Source organism: Aphelocoma coerulescens, chromosome 5 (assembly GCF_041296385.1).
Source record: "Aphelocoma coerulescens isolate FSJ_1873_10779 chromosome 5, UR_Acoe_1.0, whole genome shotgun sequence".
In the NCBI taxonomy this organism is placed as follows: domain Eukaryota; kingdom Metazoa; phylum Chordata; class Aves; order Passeriformes; family Corvidae; genus Aphelocoma; species Aphelocoma coerulescens.
Window position 1 is genome coordinate 20,123,478 of NC_091019.1, and position 20,974 is coordinate 20,144,451.

Sequence of the window (20,974 nt, forward strand, 5' to 3'; positions counted from 1 at the left end):
AGTGCTTGAGTGCTTGGCAATTGGATCCTGCTAGTGATGCAGGTTAAAACGAATGGAAAGAAAACAGCATTTTATTTCAGTTGGGATCAATTCCTGATCCAATTCACTGTACTGCTGCACAAGTACCTCTGCATGGGAGAGGCACAGAGGGAAGGTTGGGAGACCAGGAGTGGTAGAGGTGGGGAGTGTGATCAATTGTAATGGTGGTAGTGACAGTCTGCTAGCTTAATGTATTAGTGGAACTGTGACATTAGGTGCTATGGAAACCTGTTATGTGCTAGACAAGATGAAACCTTTTTTCTATATAGCAGGCTAAAACAATCCATTTTCAGTTAAGTAATATGTCCTCTGAGAAATAATTGTTCCAATGTCTATGAAGTTGTTCTTCTCATTTGCTACAACTGTGGATCCAGAAATGTCACTGACAGAATATTCTTCTGTTTGGTGGAAGAAAAGTAACTTCAAATCTGGTATCGAAGTGTAATCAGTCAGGATGGCAAAGTTGGTAAGCAAGATTAGAGGGGCCAGGCAGCTACAGAAACAAGCTGCATTTCAGCTTGCTGGTTATGCTGTTTAATTGCTGCAGATTTCATGAGGGTTTGTGGTGATGGTTTGTACATACGTGTGTGATTTTATGGGGTGGTGGGTAATGCTAATTTGGTTAATATGCTTCAACAGATGCTTTAGCACACTTTCCATAATTGTAGTTTTTAACTGAGACTTAGCCTTTCTAACTTGCTTATCATTGTTTGAACAATAGTTTGTACATCAGTTTATTTTCTGCTAAAATTAGACTGGGTCTCTTTTATACGCAAGTTGCTTTGCCACAGCAAAGTGAATGCAAATTGGAGTCATTCTGTATAATTTCTTTTGTGTTCTGTCACCCACTATGGTAATAGCCAGCAAAAACCTCAACTCAAGTTATGCCTGTCTTTTGCTATTTTTTTTTTCTGCTGACATAACACTCAGTACTCAGGGATGCTGTGTATCCTGGGACAGAGATGGATTCCCTTTGTGGATAGTCACATGTAATCTTTTGGTGAAGGACTGACTTAGATATAACACATTGCCCATTGCTGGGTGCAGCTGTTAGGTCTGAAATCCTGTTTATTGAATATGTGATTATAGAAGAATAACAATAAATGTCCTCCCTCCCCTAGTGCCACAGATGGCAAACCCGTGCTGGCCAGGGCACCAGAGGGAGGTTAGGAAGTCGGATGTGCATCACATACTGTCTATAGCCACATGCTCAGCCAGATGTTTTGGTATGCAAAAATCTGGCGTGTAACTTAAAAAAAAAATGCACTTAATATGAAATGACATGAAGTTTTTGACTAAAATCAATTATAACAGAATGTTCTTAATTTGCTGTCTTTGAAAATTGTACTGTTTTGTGTGACTCACCGATGATGACTAATTCTGTTCACCCTGAATTTACCTAGCTGCTGTTCAGAGTACATTCCTTGTGACTCAGTTCATGCTTAAAATTTGATTTTGTGCATATTTTCCCAATAATATTTGTGCTTCCAGGATGCAAGGGGCAGTGTCTTAATACACTTGTTACAGTACCAAGCATGCTGTGCTCAGGCACAGCACTTTAGGGGTCTCCAGTGTATTGTGAAATGCAGCCACGTATGTTTATCAGGAGCAGCTGGGTTTGTTCTGTGGATGGATCCATTTGGGGGGAGGGGAGAGTGCTGGTGGCTTTTAGAGATTAGCTAGTGACAGTTTTGCTTGGGAAGTGTACCAAGTTTTAGCAGAGCTCCTGTAAGAGAGAGAGGAGCTGGAAAGGGACAGTGAAAAAACACAAGCTCTACTAATCTTTTTGTGTGAGAAGAAGCCTTCAGGATTTGGTTATCTGCATGTGGGTCTAACTGCAGCCTTGATTACAGGAATGTGTAACGCTACTGAAATAAAGATCTGGCTGAGCTGGTACAGGCAACATTTGGGCACACAAGGCCTAGATGAGGCATCAGAGCAGCTGTGTCCTTGTGCAGGCAAGAGGGAGGCTGTCCGGTTTATTGGATCTTGTCAGATCACGGCAATGCATGCTTCTTAAATCCTTCGGGGTAGGGAGGGAGTGCTGAAGTAAGGATGGCTTATTTTAGGTAAACAGATTTAGACAGCAGTCCATTTTCTTGTTCTTTGCCTACTAAGAAATGTGGGGACATCTCACGAAAGGGGTAATCAGTCTTTGAAATGCTCACGTCTGGTGTGTTTTGTGGGCAGGAGCTGCATGGCAGGTATGAGCTTGGCACAGGACCTGCAGCAGCTCGGTTAGTTTTGGTGCCTTTTGTTTAACTTCAGGAAGGGGTGGATGTGTGTTTGCTTTTAATGCTGTTCCTAGTCTCCTGCTTCTCTCATCCTTTTTCCTAAGTGGGTATCGATTAAGCGTTGACAGTAAGCATTTGCTGAACTTACTGCTTCCTTTTGTATTAAAGTGTAACTGTGAATTCTTTTCAGAATGAAAGAACAATGGAAGACTTCTGGGTTTAATTCTTGGCTGCTGGAACTTCATGTATTTAGAGAAACAGAGGGGTTTTGTGGGATCTTCAGCACTCTTGTAATATATGATAGTTATTGCTATGCTCAAGTCTTCTACCTATTTTTAATATACAAAGCAAATGCTTTGCTCTCCAGCTAAGCAGAAGGGACTTGTGAATAATGCCTTTCAAACAAGTACTGATTTTGTTTGATTATCTTTGTCTTGGAAGGGACAGCCTTGCCTCCTGCATGTCAGAGTGTAGTTCTGTACTGTCTCTTGCTGTGCTTGGAGAACTTCTAGTTACTACACGGGAATGGATTCCTCTTTCTTGGAGAGGAAGGTCCCCTGTCTTTTGCAGCTTAGACCTGGCTGATACAGTGCTGACTGATCTGAGAATGGGAGAATGATAGATTTTCGTACTGAATATTAGACATAAGAGGCAAGCTAGTAAATCAAATCTCTTCAAAGGCAAACATATGTAACATTTGAATTGCAGAGTAGACATAAAACAACTGAGTTGTACATGAGAAAAAACTTGTTGTGTGCATATACTCTGTATGGCTGTGACAGTCAACTTGATGTCCAGAGAGATAAAATTGGAGGTCATAATCTTGTCTTTTAAGCTTTTAAGTAGCACTTTTCACTCCCTCAGAGTAGAGTCATACAAAAAAAGCTGATTTAGGCTGTGGTGCCACTGAGAAAAACAATGATGTGATTTTCCTGAATCTGTTCTGCCAGTAGTGGAATATTGCTGCTTGATTAGTTTGTCATCTTTAGGAGACTCTGAGATGTTCCACCAACAATTTGTGTCTGTACTCAGTGAGCAGGGGACAAGAACTTTGTGGGAGGAGGGAGAAAGTTAATGGGGGCCAAAAGGATACAGACATGCCTTTTCATGTTGATAATAACAAAGTGATTGTCATTTTGGAAAAAAGTAGTTATTATATCACCTATGGCTGAGTAATCCCGGGTCTAAACATAAAACGTTGATGTTTTGGAAGTTGTTTGGAAGGGGGTTGTAAAAGACCAGTAAATGAAGAGGCTGATAGCACTTGCTTTCTTGTACTTGCTTTTAGTACTGTTTGTTAAATTTAATTTAACAAAAAACTTCATTGAAAAACTTAAAAGAAATATTTTGAATGAGTGATGTGTGGGGATTTGAGCACTTGGGAGAGATATGCTAAATCCAGCTCCCACCTGTTTACTGAAATCAAAGCTTAAAAAGTTCTGTCATTTAATTGTAAACTTTAAAGTTGTTTTTTTCCCCCTCCTCACTGTAGTGCTTTACTCAGTGTAATTGGGAACATTTTACAATAGTAATGAACTTGGCAAGAGAAGAGCCCTTTGCCTGCTGCCAGAGTAAAGCAAATAAACAAATAAGGAAAACAAAAGAAGATCCCTCCCTGTCCCCTTGGCGGGTTGCAGGAGCGGCTGGCACCGCTGGACATGCTGGCGGAAGGGTGGAATGTCCTGCCTTGCATTCCACGCAGATGGCCTGGACCCCGGCCACCCCAGCAGAGCAGAAAATACTGTGCTCTCAGCCATGCCACTTGTGATTTAATTGGAACTGAAGCGAACTTTAAAAAAGCAGTGCATCATAAATTAAAACTGGTTTTATGTACTTCCAAAAATTACACAATGGTTTTGCTAAGGAGAGGTTCAATTCTTCCATCAGGCAAACATTAGTGGGATCTTCATCTGAAGGATAATATCTTTTTTCTTGAGGGTACCTTGCCACTCAGAAAAGACCAGTATCCCATCTGAACAGAGCACAGGCATCACCTGAAGAGAGTAATTCTGTAGTCACTTCTTCTGGTTCTCAGCAATATACTGGCTTTCTGCTTTCAGGGATGGTGACATAACGCTTCTGGTGTTGCAAATACCAGTGCTACTGCTCAGGAGCATTTGGGACTGCTGGTTGTACTTCCACAGTGGTTTATATATATATAGTTGTGATGGTCAATATTGACTCCTGATGAAGTTGAAGTGAATATGCCTTGTAGCACTCTTGCAGAAAATTGCACTCTCAAATTCTGAACTAGGATCTGAGTATTTTGTGTTAAGACTGACTGCAGAAGAAATGTGTTGGTTCTTGCAAGACCAGGCGGTCATCTGAGCTTGTCTTGCAGTTTGCTGTCTGTAGCACTGATTACAAAAACAGCTTCTTAGATTAATCAAATTTGCAGGTAGCAGGAGAGAGGAATGGCGCTCTTTTCCTGTAGCATACGTACTGTTTGGTTAGTCACCATTATGGAAGCAAACCCCTGTAACCTTAACTAAAGGATGCAGTAATGATGCTTTGTAGTTATTTATCGGGCAAAATCTGACACTGTTAGGGAAGTAGAACACCCTGTCCTTAATTGAAGGATGTGATAATGATGCTTTGTAGCTTTTTAGTAGGCAAAATCTGTGATTAGTGTCACATGTTGTTTTCAAATCTGGAGAAAGAATAGCTAATGTCTGTGGGATGAAATAATTTTAGGAGAAACATGGAAAACTACTTCACCTAATCCTACAATGCAGTCTTTACACTGTGGAATGCAGGCTGCTAATTCAGTGTTTCCTGACGTTAATAAGAAATTGTTCCTCACAATTCAATCACAAGTGATGGAAGTATGAAAGCTGGAGTATGACTTCCACCAAGTGTTTAATGACTGGGAGGACAGTGCTGTTTAAAAACTAAGTCCAAGTAGTCCTTTTCCAGCAAAATATTTCAAGAATGCCATGCAAATCAATGTATTAGAATAACAAAGCGCAAACCAGATTGTCTCAACTGGTGCCGATGGCTGTTTAAGGCCAGTGCTATCTCAATAGCCATCCAAAGCTTTGTGAAGCCGGGAAGCTCCTACCTCGAAGGGACCTGCTATCTGCATGATCCCGGTGCAGGAGTGCAGAGGGAAAGGTGAAACTCCAATATCTGTGGCCTTGCAGGTTTGTGCTGTGGCCTGCTGTATGGATTCATGGGGATTGTGCAGCTGTGAAAGAACACAACTGCAAACGGGAGCTATTTCCTTGTGATGAGAACAGCCGGCAGCTGTTGGATGAGTGTCTTTTGTTGCCTTACCAGAGTTGAGCCAAGTTTCAGTATCACAACATGGACTTTTTCAAAAACTTTGTATTGCACCAGAGCATTTTTCTGTGCAGGTGAGTGCATGGTAGTTACCTCTGCATTATTTTCACACTGAAAATGAAAAAGCTCCAAAATCACAGTACATTGTAAGATTTGGTGCGTTGCTTTTCCAATGTTTGTAGTTCAAACCTGCAGCTCTTAAATTCCTACCAATAATGTTTTACAAACCATCACAAGGCTGTTGGACAGTTTCTTCACTTCCCCATAAACATGGTTTAATGATGTAGGTTTCATGCTAATGTTGGCTATGGTTATGCTGGGCCTCCAATTTACTCTGAAATGTTTTTCCCTCAGCTTAACACTGCTTTCAGATGCAAACAAGAGGACAAATTACTTGCAGTACCAGATAAGTGTGTACGTGGCTGTCTGAAAAACTACCTTTCGTTTTTTTCATCAGTGTATATTTAATGATGTCTGTTGATCTGAAATGTCCAAAGGCAATTACCAAAAGCAAATCAATGCTGGATAATAATTCTAAGAGAAATGTACTGCCTCGAGCCGCCTATTTAAATATTACCTTCTTGCTAACTAAAATTAGAGGGAAAGGATTACATTAGCCCGTTAAAAAGGACAACAGTCCCTGTTTTAACAAGGCATGTAGCTTTTTCCACTGCGCTCAGCATCCCTTGGCCTGCTTGGTCAAGCTCAAGAGAGAAATCTGAAAGTACACTATGTGTTGTGTTGAGAATTGCTGTTTCTTCATTAGTCAGCGTCCTTCAGCAGGGTTTATAACGGTGGTGCTGTGACTTTTGTTAACTAGTGATTTTTAGGTTCTATTCAGTTTAGAATTTCTTCTTGATGGTGGATCAGTTGATTTCATGCCTGAGTTGCTGCGAGGAACATCTGTGCACCTACTCCACCAAAGCTTTCCAAAGTCTGCATTTGGTTGTGATGAGCATGTGCCATAGGCCTGTCACAGAGACATGAATATGAAAAGTTATCTAGTTCTCCACCCTCGCTGAGTCCTTGGAGAACCATTTCTGGTGAGGATGATAAAACACCTCTAAACTTGCTCCTTGCAATTAAATCTCCTTACATTTCCAGAGGGGGCAAGGGAGAGAATTCTGCTGTGTTCATATTGTTATAAATATTTGCTAGGGGAATTTACTAAGAAATGCTTAGTAAACATGGTGAACATGGAATAAAATGCTTTTCTTAAAAGTGGAGCTGCTCTTGATGTGACTATCTGTATTTCAGTTTTTCTTGGTGTCTCTACAGAGAACTTGTTTAGGACTCCAACAGAGCTGGATTCTTATTCTGAATTTGGCTATTAGCATGCCAGGTGACTTCAGACATCTCTCCAGCTCCCTTTTGTCTTTCACTTCCCATTTCTAAAATGGTAACTTTCAGGCAAGTTATTGAGAACTGCTGATATTTTAAAGATTCACATATGGCAATATCCGTGAGATACTTAGTCTGCATCTTGTTAAGCTGTTGATAGGACTAAAGCACTGGTTAATATGATAAATACTGTGAGAGGCTAAGGGACAAATGATTTTTATTTTTGTTTAGCTCTTTCCTCAGGATGACTTTTTTATCCACACAGACTGTGGTACCAGAAAATGCAGCACACTTTGCATATAAGGGAATGGGCTGCCACCACTAACTCCAGGTTGTGGTTGAATTTCAGTGTGTCTTCCTTCCCTAGTGTTAAGACGGGGGTGCATAGGTTGCCATTTGTTTTCCATTGGTCAGTATGGATATAGTTATCTCTGTGAGCTTTGCTCTCACTTGTTGATTTTGGAGAAACTTTGTGGGTGTTTGTAGGTTCTGCAGTGATTGCTAGCACAGCACCTCAGGGATGGCTGATAACCTACATTTACTGCTGTAGCAGCACTGCTGTAGGCCTGAAGAAAGAGCAGGAGTCAGAAAAATAACTTAGTTTTCGGCTGCTAGAAAGAATCTTGCAAATCACATCGAAAACATGTTTAAAAAATGGATATTCTGTGTACATTTCATATGCTTCAGTCTAACGGGGAAATTTTTGCTTGGGTAGTAGCCTAATCTGCAGAAACAGTATTGTGCATAGTAGTGAAGAATTCAAGCACTCTTGATCCCAGCTAAATGGAAAAATTAACAGCAAACCATTTGAAGAAACAAGCTTGAAAGTTCTGTACCATAGAGATATTTTTATGTAGGTTTCTGAAAAATTATACTCTGTAAATTGAATATTTTCCCTGAAATAGTAAAAATATGACTACTTTTTTTTTTTCCCTAAGCCATACTGTCAGAAATGCTTACATTTTGACTGACTGGGTAATAAATAACTACTGTGGTAGCCCATGAAATAAGTGGTAGTGAGTACGATGTTCTGAAACATAATGATTTCAATTCAGCTTGGCTTGTTTATACATTTTAAAAAGTAAGCAAGAGTTGGCAATAGAGCTACTGTTGTATTTTGTTTTTAAGTTATCTGTGAAACCCTACCAGGAATTTAAGATACATCTGGCATTACTATAAGTTGAATGAGCTCTGGCAGCATTTACAGCTGAGAGCTCTAAACAGTGTTTTGAGTACTTTACATTTTAGGGTAGATAGATCTCTTCCTTGCACCACATTTTCAAGAAAGCCTGTGAAAAAGACAGCGATGCAGCAGGTTTGTCAGAGAGGCATGCTTTACCATCCTGGATGGGTTTATTTTGCCTAGAATATCCAGGCCTGAGTCAGAGGGAAGGAAATGTGACACTCTTGGGTCCTGTGACTTCAGCTTAGATTTCCATCTACATTGTTGCTCGGGCTTTGAGTTTCTTATTGTTGCTTTACTGTGGTAACATGATAACTAGGAACACATTTTTCACTAATAATTTTTCCGCAGAGGTCTGGGACATGCTTGTCTGAGAAGAGGGATATAACAGCAAACCTCATATTTAAAACTAGTTTGTCACTTGTGTTTAGTCATCACCAGAAAACACAGTGCCCTGAATTTTATTAAGAAACCCTTCCAATTTCACTTATCTGCTTTTAAATCAGTAATGCATTTGCCTGTTAGGTAATGCATGTTTTAAATGTATTATTCATGACTGAGCGTTTTCAAGGGTGATTTCCCTCTGCTGTGGACTACTGCATCTTCACAAACAGTTTTTGCAGTCCCTGAGAAGGTAATCATTTGAAAGATTCCATTATCTAAAGAAGTGATTTCCAACTGAGGGCTTTCTTTAAGAGGAAGGCCACCACTAATAATTAAGGATCTGAAATACACATTCATCTCTTCTTGAACAATAGATGAATTGCCCTTCAGTTTTTTAATTTAAAGCCATGTTTCTGCTGTTAAGTAAGAATGCCACCTGATATACGAGGTGTTTCTCATTAGGCTGTGAGATTTCTGTGAGAGAACCCAAGACCTTTATGAAGGGGAAACTCTGCCCTCGCTGCTGCCCTGGGTTTAAGCTGCTGCCCTAAACTGACAGCTATGCAGAACTGTGTGGCTTCTTAAGCTTAGCAAGTTATGAATGGTATTCCTCATAATGACCTTGGGAGGTGAATATTGTGTGTCCCAGGCACACACAGAGATGGAGGGTGTTGTGCTTTGGGTCTCTTAGTAACGCATTTCTAGAGGAACTTAGTGCAGCCTCAAGCAAATCAAGAAGATACATGTTCACACGGAGGATGCTGCTGCTTCTATTGCAAGTGTAATTCTGGAAGTGTAATGATAATGAGAGGAAGTGGAGGACTTCCTGCATTAGTTTTTGTGGCTGTGTGAAGGGGCTGTCTGTATTGCAGCTGTGTTGCACAACTGATAAAAGTTACGTTAGGCTGGGCTAAGTCTCTTGAGATGTGAACTAATACACCACCTCTTTGTGCTGCATGCAGCGTGGTTAAATTCTTATTAACCTGGAAGTCAGAACAGCAGTAATAATCACTGAGTATGCTATTAGTCTCTGTAGTTTACTTTGTCAGTTGCTTTCCCATGAAATGTGTTGGTGCTAGAGCATGTCCTTAAAATACAATTCACCCCTTTGGGAAAAATTTCCACAGTAAACGAATTATTTAGCATGTAAGTAAAGGGTCTGCATAAGCTGGGAGAAAGGAAAGGATAATGGGGAACCTTTAATATAGTGGTGATATCCCTCTTAGAGGTCTCTAGGCAAGATAGGGAGAAATGCTAAATGGGAAATGATTAATTTTATTTGGAGAAAGCTCAGGATATATGTAGTGTGCTAGAGGGAAGACAGCTCTTAAAATCCGTTCTGAAACATCCAAACTACTTTTACCTAATTTCTAGATTTGACTCCTGCACTATGGATTTATAAAGCAAATTGATGAAATGTTGCTGAATGTATTTTTACTGTCCTTTTGGTGATGATTTTTAAAATGTTAATCATGCTTATCTGTGCAATATTTTGCTTTGTAGTATTTTTACAGTGGCTTTAGTGAGTGTTTTTTCTATTTATTCAATGTACAGTGTTAGTTTCTTTTTCAACTTGTAAGTTTGCTTGTATCATTTCTTTTTTTAAGGTCTGGGACCTTGATGAACTTTACTGTAGGGCTGAAGGGTGATTTTGAGGCCAGTATGTGAGACGTTTAAGGTGCAAGGAGAAGTGAAGACGATTTCTCTTCTGCCTTTGTTGGGATATGGTTTTGTACCCTCTACATAGCAGAAGTGCTTTGGAAAGTGCAGGTTTTGGAAGGTGCTTTTTTCATGTCTCTGGATGAGAAGTATTACTGTGCTGGTCAGTGAGAGAGCTTTTCAGAAAGAGTAACACATTCCAGATTTGATTAGCTCAACCCTGATGGCTGACACTGTTTTTTGGGGTTGTTTTTGAATGGCCATAATGACCACTCAAGTTAAATAACTTACAGAATCAAATACACTGTAGTCATGGGGGGTGGAGGGAACCATAGGTGAAAATAGCTTGTTGCATCTGGGTATTTTTTATCAGAGAAAAGAATACTTTGTGAAAATCAACTTGATTTTCCTGTCATTGTGCTCGACTGCAGGTGTGTATATCCTGTATTAAACCAGGCAAACTAGAAAAGTCCTGTTTCCCAGCAACCCAAAGGGTGTGTGTTTGCCTTAGATAACTGCAGTATGTTTAAAATCACATATTTGAAGATAACTGAGGAGTCCTCTACTTTCAATGCAGAATAAGATGGATTAAGTAATTTCTTTTAAGGATATAATGCTGACATTGCCAGTTAGCTAGACACAAAAGATTTTATGATGAGATACTGATCTTGTGGTGTAAGTTACTGTAGAAAAAACAGAGAACTCTGTAAAGCAGAGACTGAAGACAAGGGTGGCAGTCACACTACAAAATCTGGTCCATTATGTAACATTAGGATGAAAAGCAGCAGAGAGAAGCTCAATTTCCAGAGTCCAGCTGCTTCCCTACTTGCAATGCTGTAGATAAGGCAGGAAATAATTAATACAAATGTACATTCAGAAGAATACTTACATTTTCCCAGTGCATAAAAAGGCTGAATATGAAGTTTTTCATATCATTGCAGGCCACATATGTTTACCTTTTTGTGTGTGTGTTGACGTCTTTCTCAACAGTTTTACCCAGAGAACCAAAACATGGATTTCCTGTCCTTTAAGAGGAAGCTGAGTATGTGGTCAGTTCTTCTTCAGCTGCCTTCAGTTATTTTACCTATGTAGATGTGAAAGCACAAACCATGAACTAGCCTGCCTGTTCAACAGCATGTGCTATAAATCTCCTCTAGCATTGGGCAAGGACAACATTCCAGAGGATGTCGGTCTTCTCATGCTTCATAAAAAAGATCTCAAAGGTCACATAGAGGGAGCATGCTAATTAAGGAGAAAAATGTTTTCTTTCTGTACATTCACAGATCAATAAATTCAGAAATATTTTCCATTACTTTTATTATAATTTCTATGTATTGCATGGATATTAGTTTCCAATGAAATGAGTATTTTGTCCAGATCCCTTTATTTAGGAAGTTTGCTCTGATTGGTCATTTTAAATTGTAGTGGTCAAGTTTTGTCACAGTATTACCAGCAAGGTTTGGGTTTTTCAACTGCTTAACTTCCTTTATTGTAATTTTCTCCTTTATTATAGTTAAGAGCTGTGGCTACCATAAACATAACTGCACTTTGCATGAAATCTCAGGCAAGGAGTATCAGTCAGGATAGTGGCAACAGAATTGTTTGATGTCTTTGGTTATTAAATATGTGAAAAAAATGCAACACGTAGAAAGACTTGTCAATGATGCTCATGTAATCTGTCATTGCAGTCCGTGCTTCTAACTTCCCTTTTAAATGTGTGGAAGAGGCCTACATGGATTAAAGGTCATGGTATGTGTATTGCTGTCAGAGTGCATTATAGTGGCAAATTGATGCATTTTGTTCCATGCCCTCAGTCTCCATGGGTTGTAATTTCTGTGAAAGGTGGAGATGAATAAACTTGTCTCATTTTATTACTGTAAGATGAAACAGGCATGAATTTCTCATGGTTTTGAGCTTTCTGCCCAGTTCTTGTACTCTGCCTGGAACACTCTTCCTGTAATCACACCTTTTGCATGTAGCTCTCAATACAGCTGGGCAGCCTGAGTCCAGCCTTATATTCATGAAGTTTTGCTGTTTTAACTAGTAATGATGGGGAGGGTGTGTTTCCTTGGACAGACAGGTCTATCCTGTGGTTTTTTGAAGGGATCTTTGGAATTTAATGAATTTTTATTCTATAGGCTGATAAATCGAATTGAAGTTGTGGATTAAAAAAAATTAGTTAGTTCCTGCAGGCCCTTTGATGCTGTGGATGCTCTTATGCTTGCAGACTAAGTGGTTTAGCAGGCACAGTAACTCCCCACCAAAGAAACTGAACGAATGGCAGCAGAAAAAGAGAGTGAATAATGCATGGTGAGGCTGCCAAGCAGGAAGATAGAGAGTGCTGTAGTGACAAAGCATGTGGCAGCACTTGGGGCTTTCCAAGAGATAATCTAGCTGTAATGCTTTTGATTTCTAGGGAAGAAATTGCTAGAAACACGATACAGCTTTATCTCAACAAGACTGACTTGGACTAGGCTAGATGTGTTGTTGCTCCTGTTGTTACAGGAACAATTTGGTTGCATCTCTTTTTAAAGGTGTATATATCACCTTTCCTCTAAGAAACCAAACCTATGACCAGTTTACAAAAGGTGCTGCTTTTCTCAGCTTCACTGTGTTCCTTCACTCATCTGGTAATGAGGTTACATAAGTTAAACTGGATCTGTCTCCTCTTGAATGCAGTGATTAGTGCTTCAAGTGAACTAATCCAAACCACTGCATCCATTATGTGCACACAACCGTAGCTGAAGCAAGGTAGGGGGCAAAAGGAGATTACTGGGTAAAAAATGATAGTTCAACATGAGTTTCCTTTTTGATAGGCTCATATGGGGGTCAGAGTGAGAAGAGTGGCTTTGAAACTTCGATGTATCTATCAAGTGTAATTTTTAGACATTTTTAGCTCTAATTTCATGAAGAGTAATAGTCAAAGCTAGATTTAAACGAGGGGCTTTCACGTGCCAGTGATGTCAGGTACTTTTTCTGTGGAATGCTATTTTTTTAAAGTCTTCATCATTAAACAAATGGTGGTTTGGCCTCCCATCCGTACATAGTGTTTTTATTATCAGTGATTTTGGTCCTGTTTTGTGAACTATAAAAATTTAAATACACTTCTGCATTTTGGAAGACGGACTGTATAAGTGAGGATTTTTTTCTTTTTTAAATAAAGATTCGATTGTTTCATCGAAAAGACTACAGTGTGCAAAGGTGAAGTACATTGTTTCAGGTTGTGTGCTGGGGTATATTTAATCTCTTCTGGTGCGTTTAAAATCTATTAATAAACTTAATGTTTTTTTCTGCTCTATTCGGGCTCTTTTTTGGTAACAGTCGTCAACATTGAAAATTGTAAGGACTTCATGGAGGTTGCAAACATTTTTGTTATGGTAAAAACCTGGGGTTTTTTGGGGGGGGGTTGAGGTTTTTTTTAAGTAAAGGGTGCAACCAGGATATTAACTGAACAAGCAAGGATGCTCCACAGAAAGCCCTGTGTGAAGTGAAAGGTCATTCAGAGTTGGAGCTCGTTTAGCTTAGAGAACAGGAAGAATAAAACACTGAGTGTGATTTAAAACAAGCACCTCTTTTAACATACAGATTCAAAGGGTACCGCGCAGCAACAGGTCAGACCCTCTTCTTCTTGGCTGCTGAGTAATCTCTCGTTATTTTTTTCCGATGTGATCATTGCTGAGAAGTGAAACCGAGCCCTGTGGATTGCGGTGAGTGACAGGACGGTCCCCGCCTTTCCGGCGCTGGGGACCAGCGGGCAGCGGGCTCCCTCTGCAGTTTCGAGAGCTCCGTGCTCTCTGCGGAGCTTCAGGGATGCACTTCCCTCTGTTCTGAGTGGCACGTTTAAATCTTCTCTGTGTTCAGGGACCCTGCATTCAGGCAGGTCACATTCGTGTCCAGTGTTCCGAGCAAAGGTATTGTTCAGCCAAGTGTTATTTTGTTGCTAAAAGCACCACACTTTCAGATTTGGTACAGTATTTCAGTCCTTAAGGTATGCAGACTTTCAGATTGTTCTGAACGTCTAAATCTCAAAGTGGAGCAACTGATGGACAATAGAAACATTGCAGAGTTCGTATCAGAGAAAGTAATGTGATTACTGTTAGTAGTTAGTTACTAATTATGGTAATTTTGCAAATTCCAAGTGTTGAATGGATATGGATATATGTTCTTTAAGTATCTTGGGTTTAGTACACAAAAGAACATCTTGTGATACTATTCTATGATTGCTGTACTGCGGATGACAAAGGAAAAATTTAAATTTTTGTGGGGCTATTTTTGAATACCTTACTTTCTTTTACTTTTAATGTTTTTACCTGTTTGCTCTTACATTGCTGAAAACATGAGCTGTGTCTGCAGTGCTTTAGTGCAGCAGCTCTTTGATTTCTGGAGTCCGCGTGTGCTGGCATGGTACTACAGTATGTAAACTTAGAAACCTCTTGGACATCTTTGTAGCCCTCCTGGGGAAGAAGCAGCAGTTAAAAAACCCTACAATAAAACAGAGCCCTGGATATTGTAAAAGCTTGCAGGAAGAAGGAAAAACAAGGTACATATATGATGCAGAAAAACAGACTAGAAGTTGCTACAGTTTGCCTGTGCAGGCTCTTTCAGCAGAGGGCAGTACTGGCTAGGCTGGCTTTCATGTCCCGCGGCTGCACAATCACAGACAGCAGGATGTGGATGTGCCAAGCTGGTCTCAGTACAAGCTTTCAGCTGAGTGTGTTTGTAATAGGTGTCTGGAGGGGGACTGTGAATAGATTTTGGAACCCTTGTGTAAAATTACAGTCAATCCAGTATTGCAAGATGAAGTTCTGTTAGTCACTTATCCATTCCTGCTGGCAGGGTTGCTGTATTCTTTGGTTACCAGCCCCTTGTCCAGGTGAATCTGTCTCTGATTCCCTGTTTTCCTGATTACAAAGAGAGTAAGTCCAGTGTATGGGAACCCGCAAACAAGGTGAAAGCAAGATGTGTTCTGGACTGCTGCTGGTGCTGTCAGTTGGTTCAAAGCAGGATGGTTATTGCATTGCCACAAAATAAAACCAGCTTTTCACAGAATGACAGAATCATTCAGGATAGAAAAGAGTCCAGGATCACTGAGTCCAACCTTAGACCAAACACCCCCGTGCCAACTAAACCATAGCACTGAGTGCTGTGTCCAGTCATGAACAGCTTCAGGGACAGTGATTCCACCACTTTCCTGGGCAACCCATTCCAATGTTTAACCACCCTTTCAGTGAAGAGTTTCATCCTGATGTGCAACTTGAAGCTCTCCTGGCACAGCTTGAGGCTATTTCCACTTGTCCTATCACTTGTTTTCTGGGAAAAGAGACCAACCCTCTGCTGGCTATACCCTCCTTTCAGGTCATTGTAGAGAGCTATAAGGTCACCCCCAAGCCTCCCTTTCTCCAGGCTAAACCACCCCAGCTCCCTCAGCTGCTCCTTGTAAGACTTGTGCTCCAGAACCTTCCCCAGATCTGTTGCCTTCTCTGGACATGCTCCAGCACCTCAATGTCTTTCTTGCCCTGAGGGTCCCAGAACTGGACACATGACTCAAGGTACAGCCATTTATTTTCATTTTTTTGATAGTCCCCCACTGCTTGTTTTTCTGCTGGTGTAGAATCCATTTAAGAGGTTATCCTACTGTGTGATTGATGGAAAAAGTGTCAATGTCAAACACGTCATTAATTGTAAGCTTGGTTTGAAGTCCTTTCTGCCCTGGAGCCTACTGGAATATTCTAGGCATCTTCCACAAGGTGGAGCTTTAAGGCTCTGTGGCTGGGAATTTTTCCCTCTTGACTAATAAGCAGAAAGATGAATGGAGTTTATGAAATCTTATAAAACGGGTATAAACCGACTGTTTCAACACTTTTCAAGAAAGAGAGTAAGTTTTAGAAAAAAGCAACAGACTCAACAGATATTTTGGACTATAATATGTCTGAGTCACTGGAATTAATGTTGTGAAAGAGAAAAGGAAGGATTGGAAAAAATAGTTCTCATTACTTATTTATTATTTTGGTATTACTGTTTGCTTCCAAACTGACTTGAAAGGCAGGCAGAACTAGATAGAGAAAAGCATTATCAAAATAGTTGCTAACCCTTCATTTGTCAGGAGGAGGTTTTTTTCTTTTGTTTTGAACAGTCCTACCCTGAAATAAGAGGAGGAAACTCTAGATAACAGCTATTCTGATAGATTAAGAAAAGGCAGAAAGCCTAATTCTTTTGTGCAGCTGTCTTTCAAGAGTGAGCTATGTATGCCTGTTCTCTAGAAGAGCACCTTTTTCTGTTTTTCACTCTGCCTCCCAGAAGTTTCATCTTGCTGAATTCTGGAAAAATGCTACTGGTATTTCAGGCTGTGTTTCAGTAATCCATTATCTTGGGCTTCCCATGTTTCTTTGAGTATCTGAACTGTGTTTTACTCTATTGCCATCTTGTCGGAAATCCCCTGCTGTTGATTTTGTTGGAATGGAATTCATCATCTGCTCGCTGCGCTGCTGCTGGTAAGGCCATTTTATACATTAACTAGCACAGACATGTGTGGACATGAGCTGGTACTGTGCATACAGAAGCTGGGAAGGAGTTTAGCTGAAGAAGGGGAAGGAGGACTAGATGAAGGAGTAGCAGCAGGGAGAGAGAAAACCAAAATCCTGAGTGTCTTTCCTGTCCAGCTTTTCTACCTCAAGTTAGCCTTTTCTGATGATAACAAATGTTAGTAATCTATTTTTACCACATCTCTTTGCATGAAACAAAATTTGAGGATAGGAGAAGTTTACTGAACACTCATTACAAGTGCTGTTTCCCTCTTTCTTCAGTAAACTCCTATGTTCCCCTCAATGTGTTTAGACCAAGAGACTATTAGTACCCTGCAGAGTCTGTTTTGTCACTCTGTGCTTGACTTGAGTTGCAGCTGAAGCTGTGAAACATTTTTTCAATTTAAATCATGTTGTTTCTTTCATGCTTTGCAGGTGGTGTATGCACAAGATGAGAAATTGGCTATGATTTTTAAATCTGTTTTTCAGGAGTCTCCCTAGATTAAGAAGTAGGACTGGTAAGAACTTGGTACAGAGATTGCATATCAGGAATCCACTTTCTCCCTATCTAACATTACTACAGCCCCATCTGATGGTCCTCTCCAGTTTTAGGCACAGAAAATAGCATATGGCAAATGCACTAAATGGCAGGTGTGCTTTATGCCAAATTGCAATGAGTTAAGAGCCTCTCTGGACAGACTGAGTGCACCTGATTTCTAGACTTCGTGTAGACTGCTGGCTGAGCCAGTCTGTAATGCTTCTGCATCTTGCTGGATCTGTGGCAGAGCCAAATTTTTAAGCCTCAGTTTTCCTCAGATGCTATCACAGTCTGGACACAGTAAAAACTGTCTAAAATGTAATTTTCTCTGGGTTCCACTGTATTTTTTTTTCCAGGTATCCTTGTCATTCATTATGTTCTAGTACCAGTTTGGCACTAGCTGAATAAATACAGATGTTGATATGGAAGATGTGGGGGGCTGTTTTGGCAGTTTGAAGAGCCTGTCTCTGTAATACAATGTTAGGTTACATTTATGAGCCACAACCTCAGAAAGGACATTTGACTTGCAGAAAAATGAAGTAATATGAGTAGGGTGGTAGAGTGAGCTTGAAATCATGGAGATTTTTTTTCTCACAGATGTTGTTTGACATGTTGCATGGGCAGGAATTCTTCCCCTTCTCTCCTGCTGCTTCTGCCAGTGTAGTTGTCCAGTTTCTGCGGATTCTGAGTACTCCACCCATTCTCTTTATCAGCAATAGCAGAAAATACCTTTCTTTTCTGAGAACCACAGCAGTATCAATCATTTAAAAAGATTGTGGATGCAAGCTTTTGCATAATCCATAGTTTTGTAACAATGAGTGATTCCATAGCAGTCAGTTCTAAACTCCAATGGCTGTCTATGGAGCTGGATAAAGGATTACTAATTTCCCATTCAAAGAAATGGTGATTTTGACAGGGAGTGCCAGGGTGAATGGAGTTAATAAAGCCAAGGATATTGAGGGTATATTTACTAGGGGCAAATACTTAGATTTTTATATATTACACAGGCCAATGCTCTATTGACAAAACCACCCCAAGCAGACAGTTCAGAGGCATTCCTGTGTTGGTAACAAGATACAGTTGTCTGAGAGCAAAGATTTTCTTAGCACTTATTAGCCGAAAGATCACTGTTGCTTTATTTAAAAAAACCTTGGTATAGAGCTATCAAAATAGCAACCTAAACCAGAGAATACACATGGAAAAGGGTCTAAGTGTAGCCTAACCCTTGGAGAATGGCATAGGCAGTTGGTGACTGTTTATCTGGATTCCCTTATGGTCCATTTTCAGTGTAAGTCCTATTTTCAGTGCAGAATGTGAAAGAAATGCCGTGTAGCCATTTATTTAGCTTATAATCAGTGTGAGAAATCCCTTTGCAGCTTACAAAGAGGGAAGGGTGATAGTGGAAAATACCATTACTGGGAAGATAGATGCTATAATAAAATTGCCTGTGGCTTCAGCATCTCTTTTTTTTCAAGTTTACTAGTCCATAGGGTTGGTGTCTCATCTTCTGTATGATTATCTTGCATTATTTTCATGACACTGGTAGACCTAGATGCTCATAAAACTGAGACCAGCAATATAAACGTTAGCCTTTTGTTCCTGCTCTTCCTGCAGTCTTTTGGAGTTTCTTGTGCTGAGTTCCAAGATGCTGAGATGCAAGGAGAATGGTCATTGCACCTTAAATGCTAGACTGATCTTAACTTTAAAAACAGAATTGAAAACAGGGATGTGGAAGTAATGCTTGAGTTCTAAGGCAGCAACCTCTTATTTCCCACTGTCTTGCCAAACATAGTGCAAAATTATCTGTCCATTTACTTGCCCCTAGAGCTGTTACAGCTTGGCTGTAACTGCTGGACCAGGCATGTGCACTTCTCGTCCTATTTTAAAAGCCACAACATGTAGAATTTACAGCTAAAGCAGTCGTCATCTCCATTAATCACAACGTGTTCACTTGTATTTGTTCTTTTGCTCTGTGGGTGTATCCTGGTGGCTGAGTGTCTGTCCAGGTGTCAGGGCAGTCACTGGCTTCTCTACTTTTCCCTCAGTCACTTAGCTCCCTTGGCCTTCTCTGGGTATTTAAATTCTGGGGGTTTTTTCTAGGTTTTCTTTAAAGCATGACTAATTGTATGAGTTTTAGAAGGTGTTTTTTTTGTTTGTTTTTTTTTTTTTTTTTCATTCCACACTCTTACTCTTCTATAAAGTTTTCTAGACACATGCTGGCTGGAGAGTCAACTAGGGAAAGGTTGGTATGAAAGCTCACAGCAAGGGTGTCATCAGATGACACCCTTCAGGGTGTCAGGCTTCAGATCAGAGGCCAAATGTGACACTGCACTCGCTGGATTTTGTTCCAGTCTGTGAACCACCCTCAGCTGGGTTACAAGTCCAACTTTCGTCCCAGTGTCTGGCTAATAAACCACTGACTTAAATAAAAAGAATCCATCTTCCCAGTGGCAAGGGGATGGGAGCGTTGGATCATAATGGGAGTGGTTTACTGTGTCCTCTTATGTTGCATTGACTCTACAGCTGATGGACTTAATTTTCTGAGTTTAGTACCTGGTCCATTCCACCAGTTTGTTTTATGTCGCTCGTATTAGGTAAGGTTTGTAGGTAGTTGGTAACTGATTTCAATTTTAAATATCATAATTTCTAGGTCAGATTTTAAGTTGATAGAATTAGGTGATACGTAATTAGGTACGAGCCAACCATTGATTTTAAATGTATGTATTGAATCAAATAATTTCTGATGAAGCTGCACCTTTTTTAATCTGTTGAGGAACTAAAGAAGGGAAGAGGTGAAACAGGAACTTGAAACCAGTTCATCAGCTACACCTATTACACAGTAAATGACTGTAAATCACACAGTGGATATTTCATAGGAGCAGATAATTCTCAATGAGACAATCCTAAATGTTTGTGGGAGGAGCTGTGGATATTATCATGCAGTTAGTATATTATCCTAACAAGCAAACAGATCACACCTCTTAAATGAAAGGAGTTATCTGAAAAGGATTTGAACTATTTTGAGATTACATATAAAATGTTTATGCGTGTCTCTGAAAAAGATTGTTTTCTAATAATGTACAAATGCTAAGAAAAATAAAAACATAGTATATGTGACAAAAATCTAGCCAGGGTAACTCATACAGCTTATTTATAGGATTTTGTTTTCAGAGTGTCCTATTAAGGAGTGGTGAATTTTCTTCAGGATAGTTTTTTGTATTAGTTTATTTTCTGGTCAAAATGAGACTAAAGAAATATCTTAAAGGCAGTATTATGACACGCAAATGATGAAAGCAATAGAAGGACATGGACAACTAGATTCTAAAATCAGTGGTAAAGTGGTAAAGAACAAGAATTAGACTAAAAAATGCCAGTGCGACAACGGCACTGCAGTGCCTCTAGACTGTGTTGCTTTTTCCCTCAAGGAAGATATGTTTTTGTATTGACCTTCAAACAACAAACACATGTTTTGCCTAATTTTTCCCACCACTGCACTGTTGTGTTCTTTTCCTTTCTGGATTTTTAAGGCCCTATCTGAAATTGGGAAATTATTTGTGCTGTGTCAGTTTGTCTGTAACTTCTCCTTTCCTACCCCTGCTGGGTTTTACTCAAGTTCTACAATTTGTTCTTTCTCTTGCAGTTCATTTCCTAAAGTAATCTTTCTAGCCAAGAGCTACATTAGAGCCTTCCTGAGCTCCAGTCTTTAAATGAGGAACTGTCTTTGCTTACTGCATTTGATTTTAGAATAGTTTATGCCTAAATGTATTCTGCTCTGAAGCATACAGCTTTATTT

General features: G+C 39.9%; 1 protein-coding gene across 2 annotated transcripts in view; it reads left to right on the top strand.

The window, feature by feature from the left end:
• The window catches only part of MOB2 (MOB kinase activator 2), a 109,889-nt gene that overhangs the window by 18,587 nt on the left and 70,328 nt on the right, over positions 1–20,974 (top strand). The window contains exon 1 of one of the 2 annotated variants that reach the window (XM_069016980.1): positions 16,391–16,613. The exons of the other annotated variant lie outside the window; for it this stretch is intronic. Coding sequence (XP_068873081.1) covers positions 16,579–16,613 — 35 coding nt within the window. The 5' untranslated portion in view covers positions 16,391–16,578. Of the gene's footprint in view, positions 1–16,390; positions 16,614–20,974 lie in introns of those variants that run through there. 2 annotated transcript variants of the gene reach the window in all.